Source organism: Moschus berezovskii, chromosome 1, assembly GCF_049115385.1.
Source record: "Moschus berezovskii isolate FMDL1 chromosome 1, NW_MosBer_1.0, whole genome shotgun sequence".
NCBI classification, from domain to species: Eukaryota; Metazoa; Chordata; class Mammalia; order Artiodactyla; family Moschidae; genus Moschus; species Moschus berezovskii.
In genome coordinates, this window is record NC_142460.1 from 87961152 (window position 1) to 87978152 (window position 17001).

General features: G+C 39.7%; 1 protein-coding gene and 1 long non-coding RNA gene across 2 annotated transcripts in view; both read left to right on the top strand.

The window, feature by feature from the left end:
* LOC148778761 (uncharacterized) overlaps positions 1 to 5254 on the top strand; it is a 39713-nt gene extending 34459 nt beyond the window's left edge. The window contains exon 3 of the long non-coding RNA XR_016037712.1: positions 5195 to 5254. This is a non-coding gene — a long non-coding RNA (uncharacterized LOC148778761). The remainder of the gene's footprint in view (positions 1 to 5194) is intronic.
* Positions 5255 to 5263: 9 nt separating this feature from the next.
* Positions 5264 to 17001, top strand: part of LOC129564616 (solute carrier family 15 member 2-like) — a 31207-nt gene continuing 19469 nt past the window's right edge. Inside the window, exons 1-7 of the mRNA XM_055438754.2 lie at positions 5264 to 5368; positions 7443 to 7530; positions 8187 to 8328; positions 9336 to 9428; positions 10529 to 10628; positions 12992 to 13082; positions 13358 to 13435. Of these exons, the coding sequence (XP_055294729.2) occupies positions 5264 to 5368; positions 7443 to 7530; positions 8187 to 8328; positions 9336 to 9428; positions 10529 to 10628; positions 12992 to 13082; positions 13358 to 13435 (697 nt within the window). The remainder of the gene's footprint in view (positions 5369 to 7442; positions 7531 to 8186; positions 8329 to 9335; positions 9429 to 10528; positions 10629 to 12991; positions 13083 to 13357; positions 13436 to 17001) is intronic.

Genomic DNA, 17001 nt, shown 5'->3' on the forward strand with positions numbered 1-17001 from the left:
TGCAATAAATATTAGCTGAGTCACTCCCGGAAGAGGCAGATGGGGCAGCGGGACACAGAGCTGGGCTCCAGTCCCAGCTCTTCCCCTGTGTACGCACGGCTGCACCCTTGGGTCCCCATTCTCACCACCTGCCACAGGGGATCGCTCGGGAGTTAAACAGGGGTGAGTGTGATAGTGTGTTTAGTAATGCTAAACCATGGCCATGCATTAGAATCACCCAGGGCACTTTCTTAGTAGTTCCTAAAACCCCCCAGATGACTCTAATATGGCCAAAGTTGAGAACCACGTGCAAGTGAAAGTGACCAGCACAGCACTCACACCAATCAACGTTCATGTTTTGAAATTTAAGAGTAGAGAAATATTATAGAGAAAACCAGAGAACCTGGCCCTGTTTATCACCAGTAGACCCAAACCAACTGCATTTTGTTGAAGTACCTCCAATTTCCTAGTAAAATACCCAAATCACTGGCCAAAGTGCAGCAGAGTCATATCTTCCTCTGAGGTTTGAAGGGTCCTTCTAAAGCCTCCCCTGAGCAGCCAGGACTGTTTTCTCCGGGTCTCAGCACCACTCCAAGGGCTGGGTCGGAAGGGCTGCTCCTCAAGGGGTCGGCCAAGGATCCTCAGTGAGTTTCCAGCAGACACGGAAAAGGCTGAGGATGGTGTCCAGCCTAGCATGTGCCAAATACTTACTCCAGCTCGATTTTCCATACATACCTGAATATTTACTAGGTATTTCATATGTACCATGTTAAAAACTGAACTTGTGATTTTTCTTACACAATCTTCTAATCTGGTGCTTCTCATCTCAATAAATGATACCACCATTTATCCAGTTGTTTAGATCAGAAAAGTTGGGGGCTTAGTCTTCACTTTTCTCTTTCTCTCATGCACTAAGTCCAATACTGTTAATAGTTCTGTAAGCTCTGTCTTCAAAGCAAATTATCAGTCTGGCCACTGAGGACCAACTTTACCTGAACCACCCAAGTGTAAGCCGATATTATTTCTATTTTCCCCCAGTTTTATTGAGATATAATTGACATACAGTAATGTGAAATTTTTAAGTGTACAACTGTTTGACTACATGCAACCTGAAAAGATTACCATAATTGAGGGAAATGATAAATATTAGACTATAGTTGAGAGTCACTAACCAGCAGCAAGTATTTTTTTAAAAATAATAAACTTTATTTTTAAGAGCATTTTTAGTTTCACAGAAAAATTGAGCAGAAAATACAGAGACTTCTTATATACTCCCTGTTCCCACACATATACAACCTCCCCTACTATGAACATCCTGCACCAGAGTGGTACTTTTTAAAAATAATTGATGAACCTATATTTACACACCATCACCCAAAGTCCATATTTTACCTTAGAGTTCATTCTTTGTGTTGTACATTCTTTGAGTGTCAGTTCAGTTCAGTTCAGTTCAGTCGCTCAGTCGTGTCCGACTCTCCGCGACCCCATGAATCACAGCACGCCAGGCCTCCCTGTCCATCACCAACTCCCGGAGTACACTCAAACTCATGTCCACAGAGTCGGTGATGCCATCCAGCCATCTCATTCTCCGTCGTCCCTTTCTCCTCCCGCCCCCAACCTTTCCCAGCATCAGAGTCTTTTCCAGTGAGTCAACTCGTCTCATGAGGTGGCCAAAGTATTGGAGTTTCAGCTTTAGCATCAGTCCCTCCAATGAACATCCAGGATTGATCTCCTTTAGAATGGACTGGTTGGATCTCCTTGCAGTATAAGGGACTCTCAAGAGTCTTCTCCAACACCACAGTTCAAAAGCATCGATTCTTCGGCGATCAGCTTTCTTCACAGTCCAACTCTCACATCCATACATGACCACGGGAAAAACCATTGCCTTGACTAGACGGACCTTGGTCGGCAAAGTAATGTCTCTGCTTTTTAATATACTATCAAGGTTGGTCATAACTTTCCTTCCAAGGAGCAAGCGTCTTTTAATTTCATGGCTGCAATCAGTATCTGCAGTGATTTTGGAGCCCAAAAAAACAAAGTCTGACACTGTTTCCACTGTTTTTCCATCTATTTCCCATGAAGTGATGGGACCAGATGCCATGATCTTTGTTTTCTGAATGTTGAGCTTCAAGCCAACCTTTTCACTCTCCTCTTTCACTTTCATCAAGAGGCTTTTGAGTTCCTCTTCACTTTCTGCCATAAGGGTAGTGTCATCTGCATATCTGAGGTTATTGATATTTCTCCCAGCAATCTTGATTCCAGCTTGTGCTTCTTCCAGCCCAGCGTTCCTCATGATGTACTCTGCATATAAGTTAAATAAGCAAGGTGACAATATACAACCTTGACGCACTCCTTTTCCTATTTGGAACCAGTCTGTTATTCCATGACCGGTTCTAACTGTTGCTTCCTGACCTGCATACAGGTTTCTCAAGAGGCAGGTCAGGTGGTCTGGGATTCCCATCTCTTTCAGAATGTTCCACAGTTTATTGTGATCCACACAGTCAAAGGCTTTGGCATAGTCAATGAAGCAGAAATAGATGTTTTTCTGAAACTCTCTTGCTTTCTCCATGATCCAGCGGATGTTGGCAATTTGATCTCTGGTGCCTCTGCCTTTTCTAAAACCTGCTTGAACATCTGGGAGTTCACGGTTTACATACTGCTGAAGCCTGGCTTGGAGAATTTTGAGCATGACTTTACTAGCGTGTGAGATGAGTGCAATTGTGCGGTAGTTTGAGCATTCTTTGGCATTGCCTTTCTTTGGGATTGGAATGAAGACTGACCTCTTCCAGTCCTGTGGCCACTGCTGAGTTTTCCAAATCTGCTGGCATATTGAGTGCAGCACTTTCACAGCATCATCTTTCAAGACTTGAAATAGCTCAACTGGAATTCCATCACCACCACTAGCTTTGTTCGTAGTGATGCTTTCTAAGGCCCACTTGACTTCACATTCCAAGATGTCTGGCTCTAGGTCAGTGATCACATTATCGTGACTATCTTGGTCGTGAAGATCTTTTTTGTACAGTTCTTCTGTGTATTCCTGCCACCTCTTCTTAATATCTTCTGCTTCTGTTAGGTCCATACCATTTCTGTCCTTTATCGAGCTCATCTTTGCATGAAAAGTTCCCTTGGAATCTCTAATTTTCTTGAAGAGGTCTCTTGTTTTTCCTTTTCTGTTGTTTTCCTCTATTTCTTTGCATTGATCACTGAGGAAGGCTTTCTTATCTCTCCTTGCTATTCTTTGGAACTCTGCATTCAGATGCTTATATCTTTCCTTTTCTCCTTTGCTTTTCGCCTCTTTTCTTTTTACAGCTATTTGTAAGGCCTCCTCAGACAGCCATTTCGCTCTTTTGCATTTCTTTTCCATGGGGATGGTCTTGGTCCCTGTCTCCTGTACAATGTCACGAACCTCCATCCAGAGTTCATCAGGCACTCTATCAATCAGATCCAGTCCCTTAAATCTATTTCTCACTTCCACTGCATAATCATAAGGGATTTGATTGAGGTCATATCTGAATGGTCTAGTGGTTTTCCCTACTTTCTTCAATTTAAGTCTGAACTTCGCAATAAGGAGTTCATGATCCGAGCCACAGTCAGCTCCTGGTCTTGTTTTCGCTAACTGTATACAGCTTCTCCATCTTTGGTTGCAAAGAATATAATCAATCTGATTTCGGTGTTGACCATCTGGTGATGTCCATGTGTAGAGTCTTCTCTTGTGTTGTTGGAAGAGGGTGTTTGCTATGACCAGTGCATTCTCTTGACAAAACTCTATTAGCCTTTGCCCTGCTTCATTCCGTGCTCCAAGGCCAAATTTGCCAGTTACTCCAGGTGTTTCTTGACTTCCTACTTTTGCATTCCAGTCCCCTATAATGAAAAGGACATCTTTTTTGGGTGTTAGTTCTAAAAGGTCTTGTAGGTCTTCATAGAACCGATTAACTTCGGCTTCTTCAGCATTACTGGTTGGGGCATAGGCCTGGATTACTGTAATATTGAATGGTTTGCCTTGGAAACGAACAGAAATCATCCTGTCATTTTTAAGATTGCATCCAAGTACTGCATTTCGGACTCTTTTGTTTACCATGATGGCTACTCCATTTCTTCTAAGGGATTCCTGCCCACAGTAGTAGATATAATGGTCATCCGAGTTAAATTCACCCATTCCAGTCCATTTTAGTTCACTGATTCCTAGAATGTCGACATTCACTCTTGCCATCTCCTGTTTGACCACTTCCAATTTGCCTTGATTCATGGACCTAACATTCCAGGTTCCTATGCAATATTGCTCTTTACAGCACCGGACCTTGTTTCTATCATTGGTCACATCCACAACTGGGTATTGGTTTTGCTTTTGCTCCATCCCTTTATTCCTTCTATAGTTATTTCTCCACTGAGCTCCAGTAGCATACTGGGCACCTACCGACCTGGGGAATTCCTCATTCAGTATCCTATCATTTCATATAGGATAGTTTCACTGCCCTAAAAATCCTGTGCTTGCCGATTCATTCTTCCACACCCCAACCCCTGTTAGTCAGTGATCTTTTTTCTGTCTTTTCCAGAATATCTTATAATTGGAATCATACATTACATAGCCTTTTCAGATTGCACTTAAATTTCCTAATAATATGCAGTTGAATTTCCTCCATGTCTTGTTCATGGCTTGATAGTTCATTTCTTTCTAGTGGGAATAATTATTTGTATGTATTATTATAAATCTACTAACTTACTGAAGGAATCTTGGTTACTTCATCAACATCAGTTCTTCCAATGAATATTCAGGACTGATTTCCTTTAGGATGGACTGGTTGGATCTCCTTGCTGCTGAAGGGACTCTCAAGAGTCTTCTCCAACACCACAGTTCAAAAGCATCAATTCTTCGGTGCTCAGTTTTCTTTATAGTCCAACTCTCACATCCATACATGACCACTGGAAAAGCCCACAGTAGTTGTGCAGTAAATGGCAGCTCTTATCACCCTGAAATCGATTTTAAAATCTGTGCTCCAGGCTATGCTTCAGGCATTGTATTCTTAACTATTTTCACTCATTTGCAATTCTCCAGCATTATAGTATCTCATTCCCTGATTTGTTAGTCTCACTTTCCTGACCTCTACCTTTTATGTAAACATTCTCTTGAATTAGTCTTTAAGACCCAATCCTTTCTTCTCCTATAAGAGGGACACTCACTGGGCACAGGGTTAAACCTAGTGCTCCTTTTTCACAGTAGCTGGCAGCTGTCCCAACTGCCTACCAAAGCCATATGCTTGAAGAGAGAGGGAGTGAAGAGCCAACCATGAATCCCTTCCAGAAAAATGAATCCAAGGAAACTCTTTTTTTACCTGTCTCCACTGAAGAGGTACCACCTCAATCCTCCAACTTTCCAAAGAAACCATCTCCGGTAAGTCCTGGGATTCATCTCTGCCTCTGACAGGAACAGACTTACTCTGTTGGTTCTCCTTTTTGGCCCCAGGAACTTCAGGTTGAGCTGTATTAGATATTAAAAACTTTTCTCTCTTGGAGCTAGACTGAATCTGTAAACCAGATCTAAACAGGACTTTCTTTTAACTTAGGAGAGGAAGCAGCAACAGGAGGTGGTCAGAGTTCTTCAGTGTGTATCCAACTTGGCTGTATTTCATTGTATATTCTGAGTTTCTAAGAAAAAACAATTTGCATGTCCAGGGAAACTTGGCAAGTACTCCTTTCTGGAGGAGTGTGTGTGGTTGTTCTTTCTTTACCAAAAAAACCTCCAAAACTTCAGCCTTTAGTTTCCCCTGTACACAGAGTGTATGCTGGACACCAAGAGAAGTTTTAGAATAGATCTGGCCTCTCTTACTGTGTTCCAGTGTACAGTAGGCAAAAAGAAAGAGAAACAAGGAAGTAACAATAGTGTTTTACTTTATACACTTGGGATTTAATCCTCATATCAAAATTCTGTAAGAAGAGAGCCTACAGCTAGTATTATTGCGTTCTTAATACTTTGGCTACCTCATGCGACGAGTTGACTCACTGGAAAAGACTCTGATGCTGGGAAAGGTTGGGGGCGGGAGGAGAAGGGGACGACCGAGAATGAGATGGCTGGATGGCATCACCGACTCTGTGGACATGAGTTTGAGTGAACTCCGGGAGTTGGTAATGGACAGGGAGGCCTGGTGTGCTGTGATTCATGGGGTCGCGGAGAGTCGGACACGACTGAGTGACTGAACTGAACTGAACTGAACTGAACTACAAGCAAAGAAGTAGTATTAAGTAGTATCTGAGATGTGGTAGTTTTTTGGAATAACAAAACTAAAATAGAAAGGCAGGTGTAGTGACGATGACTGGATCAGTATCTAAGTACCACCAGTGTTACATAGCCAGTAGAAGCGTGTGAAGTAAACTTCAGGTGGCAGGATTCTTAAGCTGTGAACTGGAAAAATAAAAAGACTATTCATTATGTCTTTCAAGCGATTTTTATTATATATTAATATATATTCATATTTTGGAGGGCTGTTTATATATCCATATGGATAAAAGAATGAGTACATTACTTTATCATTTAGTTAGTCATATATCTTCTGGTCCCAAAGAATTTAAGTCTGCTTACAAAGATGTATGTACATATACATCTTATATATGTACATATACACACATACATCCTATGTATATGAAAAAGCAATTAAAAGGAAATCTCATGATAAGATTCAGTTGAACCAAGGATACATACCTCCATCTCTCTCTCATGTTGGTTGGACTATCATAATGGGTAGGGATTTGAAATAAAACATGATATTCTTTTTATTCTGACTGATAAAGTCCATTGAAAAGCATAGTCCTTTTAATGCCCAAAAGGATAAGTGTGAAAATGTTACAGAACCTCTATTTCATAGAAAGAATGGACATTTAATTTGACCAGATTTAGGAATTCTCTGCCCAAGGTCAAGGGGACCAATCATCTTACATTTAGGAATCTGTATTGGGTTCTGTGCCTGGCAGGAAGTCTTCATATTGCTAAGATTCTTCCCAGCACAATGAATGCGCAAGTGGAGACAGATTAATCTACACAGCGGAGCTAAGCAGGGTACTGACATCTGAGTATAACTACCTGGACATCACGTGTTCCAGAGGCCAACTCTTTGTTCTGTTCCTAGAAATAAGGATGATTATTCTCTTGCCCAGTGCCCCAGGCTTTCCTTGTGGAAAGTGCTTGTGGAAAGATGAACAAGTCCTAGTGTCTAGTGTCAAGAAATGCCTGAGCAGTTCCATATTAAATGAATGATAGACAAAGAAATATTCAGAATGGTTTCTCTGACTGCTAAATCAGCAATGCAAGCACTTTTAGTAAGATACTGGCTGTTTCATGAAGAGTAGGGACCATTGCTTCTTCACATGGCCTATCATGATGACTTAAATGTTTTTTTCTGTTGTGAAACAGTATAATGGTCTAAATAGGGAAATATTGTTCACGCTTGAACCAGTGCCTTTTTGTTTCCTAGAAAATCTGTGGCTCCAACTATCCACTGAGTATTGTCTTCATTGTGGTGAATGAATTCTGTGAGCGCTTTTCCTATTATGGCATGAAAGGTAATTTTGTGTCTCCAATCCTACTTTTCTCCACTCACTCCCACCCCATATTTGTAACAACCTGTCTTATATGCACTTATTTCCCTTATCTATTCTGTCTGCCTTCATCCAGTTTGTCCTTCCTTTGGTGAAGATGTCGCCAAAAATACCTGATGGAATTTCACCTACTAACTCATAAAGACCAAAAACAGAAAGGAATATTGAAAACCAGAATACAGCCTATGAGAATATAAGTGGAAAAACTCTCATCAATGGCATTCCATTCTTTATTTCTGTTCTTCAGGTCTATGGATGATACTGTTGCTGGGAAGGAGAGTGGTGGTTTAGTCACTAAGTCATGTCCGATTCTTGGGGGAAGGAGAAGGAAGGGATATTAGAAGCCCCATGTTATCTTTCAGATTGACCTAAATGATGATATACGCACAAAGACTGAAGGCAGTATTGCATTTATAGACTAAACATCGCCCCTTTTACTACCACAACTCCCAAGGGCCCTTCTACTGCTCAACAGTCACTCCTCAGTTGCTTCACTGATTGGACTGTTGAAGGTCAAGATCACCCTCAAAGATCTTATCAAATGTTCTTTTCCTCCATAAATATTTTAATGTATCTATTTTGTTTTGGCTCTCTCTCTCTCTTTTTTTTTTTTTGCTTAGCTGTGCTGACCCTGTATTTCCTGTATTACCTGCACTGGAGTGAAGACACTTCCACATCTGTGTACCACGCCTTCAGCAGCCTCTGTTATTTCACTCCCATCTTGGGAGCAGCCATTGCTGACTCATGGTTGGGAAAATTCAAGTAAGGACGGTGGGAGGTTATGTTCCAAAAAGTTTCATCGATTAATCACACAGAGACTATCACACCTAGCCTCTTGATTCCAAGCAAGAATATACTTGTGTCATCCATGACAAATAAGAATCTGTTAGACTGACAATACAGAAAAGTTTTGTCTCTTCATAATCAGTGTTTCCAATATTTTTATCCCCTTTTCCATCAGGAGGCGTTTTTTCTTGTATCTAATTTTAACCTTCCATTCTGAAGTTTAAGACCAATTCTTGTTCTGATCTCAGGTGACAGAGATAGTTGACAACAAAATGCAAAATTCAATGTATTAATAGTAATTTGATACACTATCCATCTCTCCTCCAGATTGAGTCATTTCAACCTTTTTAGTATCTTCTTATAAGTCCCTCTTTGCAGCTCTTTTACCGTCTCTGTTTCTCTTTTCTGACTTCCTTCAATAGTTTCTTAAGAATACAATAAATATTTTCATGAGTTAGACTAATGGTCTATTCATTTCAATATATTTTAAGTCTCTGAAAATAGTACCAAGAGATGTTTGGGGATAATGTTATAGTTGTCTCCTGTAACATCATCCTCATGGATCAGAGATGGATCTCAGGTATCCATCACTCAGATATTTTCTGTGGCGTTGTCTCTCTGGAATTGTCTAAATTAGCATTTATCAAAGTCCATTTTGTTGAAAATTGGTTGCATAGGATCTGATGAATGGTATGTAGGAACATAAAACTCTCATAATCAAATAAGTTTGGGAAAATGTTAGGTTGAATAAAGCTAAAAAGTATCTTTACTGCATGATTTCTTGTAGCCTTGAACTTACTAATAAATATCAAAAATTTCTGAGAGAAAATCTGTTCGCATTTCTCAGATAATTCTTTTCTCCTCCAACTCTTCCTCCTCCTGCTTCATTTATCCTGGCACTGAGAACAGTATAAATTCTGAGTCTATATTACTCAAATATTTGAATTCTGTTTGTAGATTGATTGATTTCACTCTTTCAACAGGACAATCATCTACCTCTCCTTGGTGTATGTGCTTGGCCATGTGATCAAGTCTATGAGTGCCTTACCAATACTGGGGGGACAAAATTTACACATGTGAGTAAAATCATGGAATAAAACCTGAACCATTTTTTCTCCACTGGACAGGTAAATGTCTCATGCATTCATTATAGATGTTTATCTTCTTACCAGAGATGTCCCTTTATTTCTAACATACTGTTTTATTACCAAATTGATTAAGAAAAAAAATTGATCAGTTGAACTCTTTCCTGCATTATCTGAGCTCATTTGTTTTTATTAAATATTTGGGGACTTGTCGGATGCCCAGTTAGTATCCTTTCCATGAAAACTATTCGTATGCTTGAAGACATGAAAACTTTCATGTCTTCCATATTCCCTCACCTATTCATCCATCCACACTTTGTACTTTGAGACAGTCAAAAAAATATGCCTGTGATACTTCCTTATAATATAGTGTAGAATTCACATTCAAAGCTCAGATTATTTCTGTTTCTGTATAGTCCATATATTCCAGTTGCTCTGTTCCTCTTTATTAAGCTATTGATGCTTATGATGCCAAACTGTTGATAGGTCCTGATTTCTGTTGGTTCAGTTAGTAGAGAAAATTAGACTTGTCCAAGAAGCAGACAATATTTATTCTTGTTTATCATATGCTTATATGTATATTTTCCAATGAGTTAAGAATTTTGTTTGAGATTTTATGGATATTAGATACCTTATTATTGTTGTCCCAACAGAAATCACTGACAATTCTTCCATTAGTTATGACTAACTTAAGATTTTATTTTGTGTTTACTAAGAATATGTGGGACAAAGGTTCACAAGGACTTTCTATTGAAGTGTCCCTTTGACTATGATGATATTGAGAACAGAGTCTTAACTCTGGAGTTCCTTGAGTATTGGCTTTTATATGTTGCACACATGAGGTAAATGAAACTATCGGGGATAAAATCTTCCCACGTAATGATACTTTCTGGCAGAAACTCAAGGATTATGAAGATTGTAAATGCTCCCGAGTCTCTCCTAGGCGGAAGCCATTGGGAAATGCCCACAGTATAGAAATGTGAAGGAGGCCGTGCCCTTGTACACATATTTTTTCTCTTATAGCTCTATATTCCACATCTACAGTTGTGTTTAGTATCAGTATGGTTAGTACTCTCACCTTTCCATTTCAGAGTCCTGTCAATGGTCGGCCTGAGTCTAATAGCTTTGGGGACAGGAGGTATCAAACCCTGTGTGGCAGCTTTTGGTGGAGACCAGTTTGAAGAAAAACATGTAAGAGTCCTATTATTTCTATGTTTTAAAAAAGTAGAGCAGGCATTAAACGACCGGTGGCCGTTTGCCAAGAATGAAGTAACCCACTATCAGATCATATCTGAAGAGTTGTGTTCAGTGCTGGGTATTGGTCATTAATAAAGAGAAAAACAGAAACATTTCAAAGGACAGTGACCAAGGTGGCAAGTGCACTAAAAGGCATATCTTATGAGGAAAGGTTGAGGGAAACGGAGCTATTTAGTCTGGATAAGATAAGATTAAAGAGAATATTACAACTGTCTATAGATATTGGAAGAAAGTCATTAATTAATCCAAAGATCAATAAGAGAAAGCTATAGACAATCAGCTTTTTGCTTTATGGAAAGAAAAACTTCAAATAGCTATAGGTAGTGAGTTTACTCTCACTTGAGGTGTTTTAGAGATACTGGTCATCACTTTGGGAATGGGAGGTGGTGAGTACTGTGGAGATGATTTAAGCATATCTAGCTTCAGGATTCTATGAAAGGGGAAAATGGCCATTTGGGATAAAACAAAATGAGTTTCTCTAGATGAACATGTCTGGATGATCATTTCTTCTTTTCCTAAATACTTTCCACTGTCAGTGGGGAAAAAGCAGTGTGAATAAATGTAAAAATGGGTCTGTTAAGGAAGCAGTGACAACCAGGCAAGGGAAGTAGTCTATTCTTGGATCAGACAGCATTTCTAACTTCTTTTTACCTCTCAGTTTTCCTTTTTGATTCTCTTCATGTATTATTTCCTCTCTGGTGGCTCAGAGGTTAAAGCATCTGCCTCCAATGCGGGAGACCCCGGTTCAATCCCTGGGTCGGGAAGATCCCCTGGAGAAGGAAACGGTAACCTACTCCAGTATTCTTGCCTGGAGAATCCCATGGACAGAGAAGCCTGGTAGACTACAGTCCACGGGGTCGCAGAGTCGGACACGACTGAGCGACGGAACGGAACGGACAGATGGCTATTTATCATGTATCTGTTTTTCTGTTCTTTCTCTGTGATTTGTCCTCCTTCTTTCCCCTAACCCATCAGAACATTTGAGTTATTTTATATTCTTCATCTGCCCGAGAGTCCATAGAATATAATTGCTTGCTAACCTTGGAGAAATAACCAGCCTGTGGCAAGTGGGATTCTATGCATAATAAACTATACAAATGGGTGAGTAGAACAGATTTAAGTGGGGACCAGAAGAGGAAGCAAAATACACCATATATTGAAAATGGAGATTGTGCTGATGTGTCAGGAAAAGATATGGAAAGTCAGAATGAAGCACAGAAGTACATAATAAGGTGTCAACAACTTTATTTGAAAGCTACTTAATTTTGTAAGCACTCCACAAAGATATTCCAGAAATAGGACCATCCCACCTTCAAGTTTCCACCAGTCACTTCCAAGCCCACAGACTTCCTTTTCTACTCTCTGGCAGACTTCCCGTAAGTATTAGGGAAGCATTAGGAAAATTATCCTGTTTGATTCGGTTTACTAGAACCATGTTCTAGTCCTATTGCTACCATACATTCCACAAAATCTATTGAATTTTTATCTCAGTTATTCATTCACTTAATTCCATTAAAAAATATTTACTGAGTCTGTAACTCTGGGAGTTGGTGTTGGACAGGGAGGCCTGATGTGCTGTAGTCCATGGGGTCACAAAGAGTCGGACGCAACTGAGTGACCGAACTGAATTGAGTCTGTAATATAAATTAGGTGCTATAGTAGTAATGCTAGTTGAGATTCCAGAAAATAGTAAGTACAATTTCTGGCTTCTAAGAACTCTCAACCTACTGAAAGAAACAGACATTTAATGCAAGGAAACTAATATTAGAATAAATACATATGCAACACAATGCATAGATTTAGTATACAAGATAGGACTTGCCTGGGGGCTCAGATGGTGAAGAATCTGCCTGGAATGCAGGAGATCCAGGTTTGATCCCTGGGTTGAAAGATCCCCTAGAGAAGGAAATGGCAATCCACTCCAGTATTCTTGCCTGGAGAATTCCATGGACAAAGAAGCCTGGTGGGCTATACGTAATCCATGGGGTCGCAAAGAGTGGACACAACTGAGCTACTAATACTTTCACTCACTTTCATACAAGATAACCATTTTTGCCAAGATAAAGTGATAAAAATATTAAAGATGCTTGCTTGTACTAGTGTTTGAAAGATAGAGAAATATTTGTCTGGGGTCAGCAAGATATGTGTTAAAATATCTAATATGATAGTCACAAACTATGGAGGCAGTATCTGAATCAGTGTATGTACCTCTCACTTAGTCTGAACATGAGGTGGGGATGGACCGAGTAGGCACATTGAACTGATGATTTGTCCTTTTTATTTATTTGTTTTTTCAGGCAGAGGAACGGACTAGATACTTCTCAGTCTTCTACCTTTCCATCAATGCAGGGAGCTTGATTTCTACATTTGTCACACCCATGCTGAGAGGTTGGGATCTTTTCTGAGGACCTCTGTATAAGCTTTATTCTGGCCAGCCAGAAATCTGTTCAAGGCTTCTTACTGTCCATTCTCTTTTATAAGGGCTTGAAAATCTGAGTGTATTTCTTTTAATCTTGAATTGTCTACCCTAAAAGAAGGATTATAGATTAGGTGATGGGAGGAAAGAGGATGGCTATGTCTATGACCTCAAAAACCTGAGCTTATAGAATAGAACATCAAAGACTTAAGATTCAGGAATAATTTGTCTTTGTTTTTTCCTGTAGGAGATGTGCAGTGTTTTGGGAAGGACTGCTATGCACTGGCTTTTGGAGTTCCAGGACTGCTTATGCTGATAGCTCTTGGTAAGTGCAGTGGGGCAAAGAAACTAATAACCACTGATGCCTTCCACATGGAAAGCATGATGTAAGCACTTCGCACAAACTGTTGCATTCAGTCCTCATACTAACCTATTAGAATTTTTGATGATGGCCATTGTCAGGTAAATGTTATTTTAGGGGTTTCACCTAGACGTTGTAGATAAATTAACTGAATAAAGTCAGAAATCTCAAAAAAAAAAATACTGAAGTTTACATAACTAATAATTTTTCTAGAGACCTTTAAAAAGGACTGATCCTTGGATGCCATGTAGGACCAATTAAATGAGGATCTCTGTAGAATACAGCCTTGGCATTTGTAAATTTTTAAGTATTTAGGTGATTCTAATTGCAGTCATGGTTGTGATGTACTGATCTATATACTGCAGTATATAGTGAAGGAAAGAAAATAATCCTTCCACTCAAACTAGCTTATTTTATCTGATAACTATTTATCTAGTAATAGGAAGATATTTTAAATTCTTTGGGCCTTTTAAAGCTTCTAGATTTAGCTGTTTCTGCCCTGCTCTGCAATGCTCCCAAGAAGTTTCCTTTTGAGCAAAGAGAATAAGAGTAGTTGGATAAGTAGAGGAAACAGGTCAAAATGGCCATCAACAAAATATCTACAAACGATAAATGCTTGAGGGGGTATGGAAAAAAGGGAACCCTTTCACACTGTTAGTGGGAATAGAAACTGATACAGCCATGAAGGGGAACAGTATGGAGGTTCCTTGAAAAACTAAAACTACCATAGGACAAAGCAATCCCACTACTAGGCACATACCCTGAGAAAACCACAATTCAAAAAGATACATGTACCCCAGTGTTCATTCCAGAACTATTTACAATAGCCTGGACTTGAAGCAACCTAAATGTCATTGACAGATGAATGGATAAAGAAGATATGATGCATATATACAATGGAATATTACTCAGCCATTGAAAGGAATGAAACTGGATTATTTGTAGTGATGTGGATGAACCTAGAGTGTGTCATACAGCATGTAGTAAGTCAGAAAGAGAAAAACAAATGTTGTATATTAATGCATATATATAACATATATATGGAATCTTGGGAAAAAATGGTACTGATGAACCTTTTTGCAGGAATAGAGACTCAGACATAGAAAATGGACTTGTGGACATAGAGGAGGAAGGAGAGGGTGGGACAAATTCAGAGAGTAGCATTGAAACATATATAGATACTACCATGTGTGAAATAGATAGCTAGTGGGAAGCTGCTATATAGCATAGGCAGCACAGCTCAGCCCTTGGGGATGACCTAAAGGGGTGGGAGTGGTGAGAGGTAGGCTCATGAAGGAGGGGTATTGGTATGCACATAGCTGCATCACATTGTTGTATAGCAGAAACTAACACAACACTGTAAAGCAATTATACTCAAAAATAAATAAATAGGAGTTGTTTAAGTAGGGGGAAACTGATGCTGCATAGATCAAATGGCATTCATTCTCTTTACCACCAAGAACCCAACAATGGAAGAGGAAGAGGAAAGTGTGTTTTGCTTAGTTTACACAGTCTAAAGGAAAACTTGGACATGATTGTTTCTAATTATTGACCTGGAGACTTGTTCTTACACTGAGCCTTTGGGTGACATCACCCCTGGAGGATATCCAGTCCAAACACATAAAAAGCTCAATAGAGGATAAAAAGCCCAAAAGCTCAATGTTCCATCTGATTATTTTCAACCAAGGGAGGGAGCTAATAGTATTACTCAGATTAAAATTTCAATTCCAAGAAATTTATGCATTATTCTAGGAGCCCTGTGATAATACATTCTCTGTTTCCTTCTCTCTTCAAAGCCAAATTATCTTCCTGGTTTTCCTCTGATTAGTACTATGCCCTTTTCTTTGGATCATTGCACAATAATATTATTTATATATCAGAGTAATTATGAAGATCAAAAGAAATATTATAATGGAAATGTTCTATAAATTATGAAATATTAAACCAGTACTTATTGGCTCAGATTGTAAGGAGTCTGCCTGCAATGCGGGAGACCTGGGTTCAGTTCCTGGATGAGGAAGATACCCTGGAGAAGGAAATGGCAAACCACTCCAGTATTTTTGCCATGGAGGGAGGAGCCTGGCAGGCTATAGTCCATGAGGTCGCAAAGAGTTAGACACGACTGAGGAACTTCACTCACTCAAACAGGTATTAGCTGTCATTGTTAGACAACTACTTCAGTTTTCTGGGTACTAATTAGCCAGTTCTCTGACTTTTCACTATAATTTATTCATTAGATTTTTTCACTCATTAATTCAGTCAACAAACATTTATTTAATGAGCCTTTATGTGTTAGATTCTGTTCTAGTTATTGGGGTCACGTTGGTGAATTAGATAGCTACAGCATTCATGCTTTCAAAGAATTTATGTGGTCTAGCAGGAGGAGCGGAGAAGGCAATGGCTAGCCACTCCAGTACTCTTGCCTAGAAAATCCCATGGATGGAGCAGCCTGGTAGGCTGCAGTCCATGGGGTCGCTAAGGGTTGGACATGACTGAGCGACTTCACTTTCACTTTTCACTTTTCACTTTCCACTTTCACACATTGGAGAAGGAAATGGCAACCCACTCCAGTGTTCTTGCCTGGAGAATCCCAGGGACGGGGGAGCCTGGTGGGCTTCCGTCTATGGGGTCACACAGAGTCGGATACGACTGAAGTGACTTAGCAGCAGCAGCAGCAGCAGGAGGAGGGAAACAGACATGTAAACAGGAATTTTCAATATAGTATGATTACTGTCACAACTGGGGAAATACAGAGGAAGCTATAGGAATAAATAGGAGGGATATTTAAGGCTTTGAGACTCAGAAAAGCTTGGCCTAAAGAAATGAAATGGAAGATAAGACCTAAAGAATTAAAAGCAATTAATCACAATTAATCTGGCCATCACCAGATGGTCAACACTGAAATCAGATTGATTATATTCTTTTCAGCCAAAGATGGAGAAATCTATACAGTCAGCAAAAGCAAGACCAGGAGCTGACTGTGGCTCAGACCATGAACTCCTCATTGCCAAATTCAAACTTAAATTGAAGAAAATAGGGAAAACTACTAGACCATTCAGGTATGACCTAAGTCAAATCCCTAACAATTATACAGTGGAAGTGAGAAATATTTAAGGGACTAGATATGATAGACAGAGTGCCTGAAGAACTATGGACGGAGGTTTGTGATATTGTACAGGAGACAGGGATCAAGACCATCCCCAAGAAAAAGAAATGCAAAAAGCAAAATGGCTGTCTGAGGAGGCCTTACAAATAGCTGAGAAAAGAAGAGAAGTGAAAAGCAAAGGAGAAAAGGAAAGATATACCCATTTGAATGCAGAGTTCCAAAGAATAGCAAGGAGAGATAAGAAAGCCTTTCTCAGTGATCAGTGCAAAGAAATAGAGGAAAACAATAGGCTGGGAAAGACTAGAGATCTCTTCAGGAAAATTGGAGATACCAAGGGAACATTTCATGCAAAGATGGGCTCAATAAAGGACAGAAATGGTATGGACCTAACAGAAGCAGAACATATTAAGAAGAGGTGGCAAGA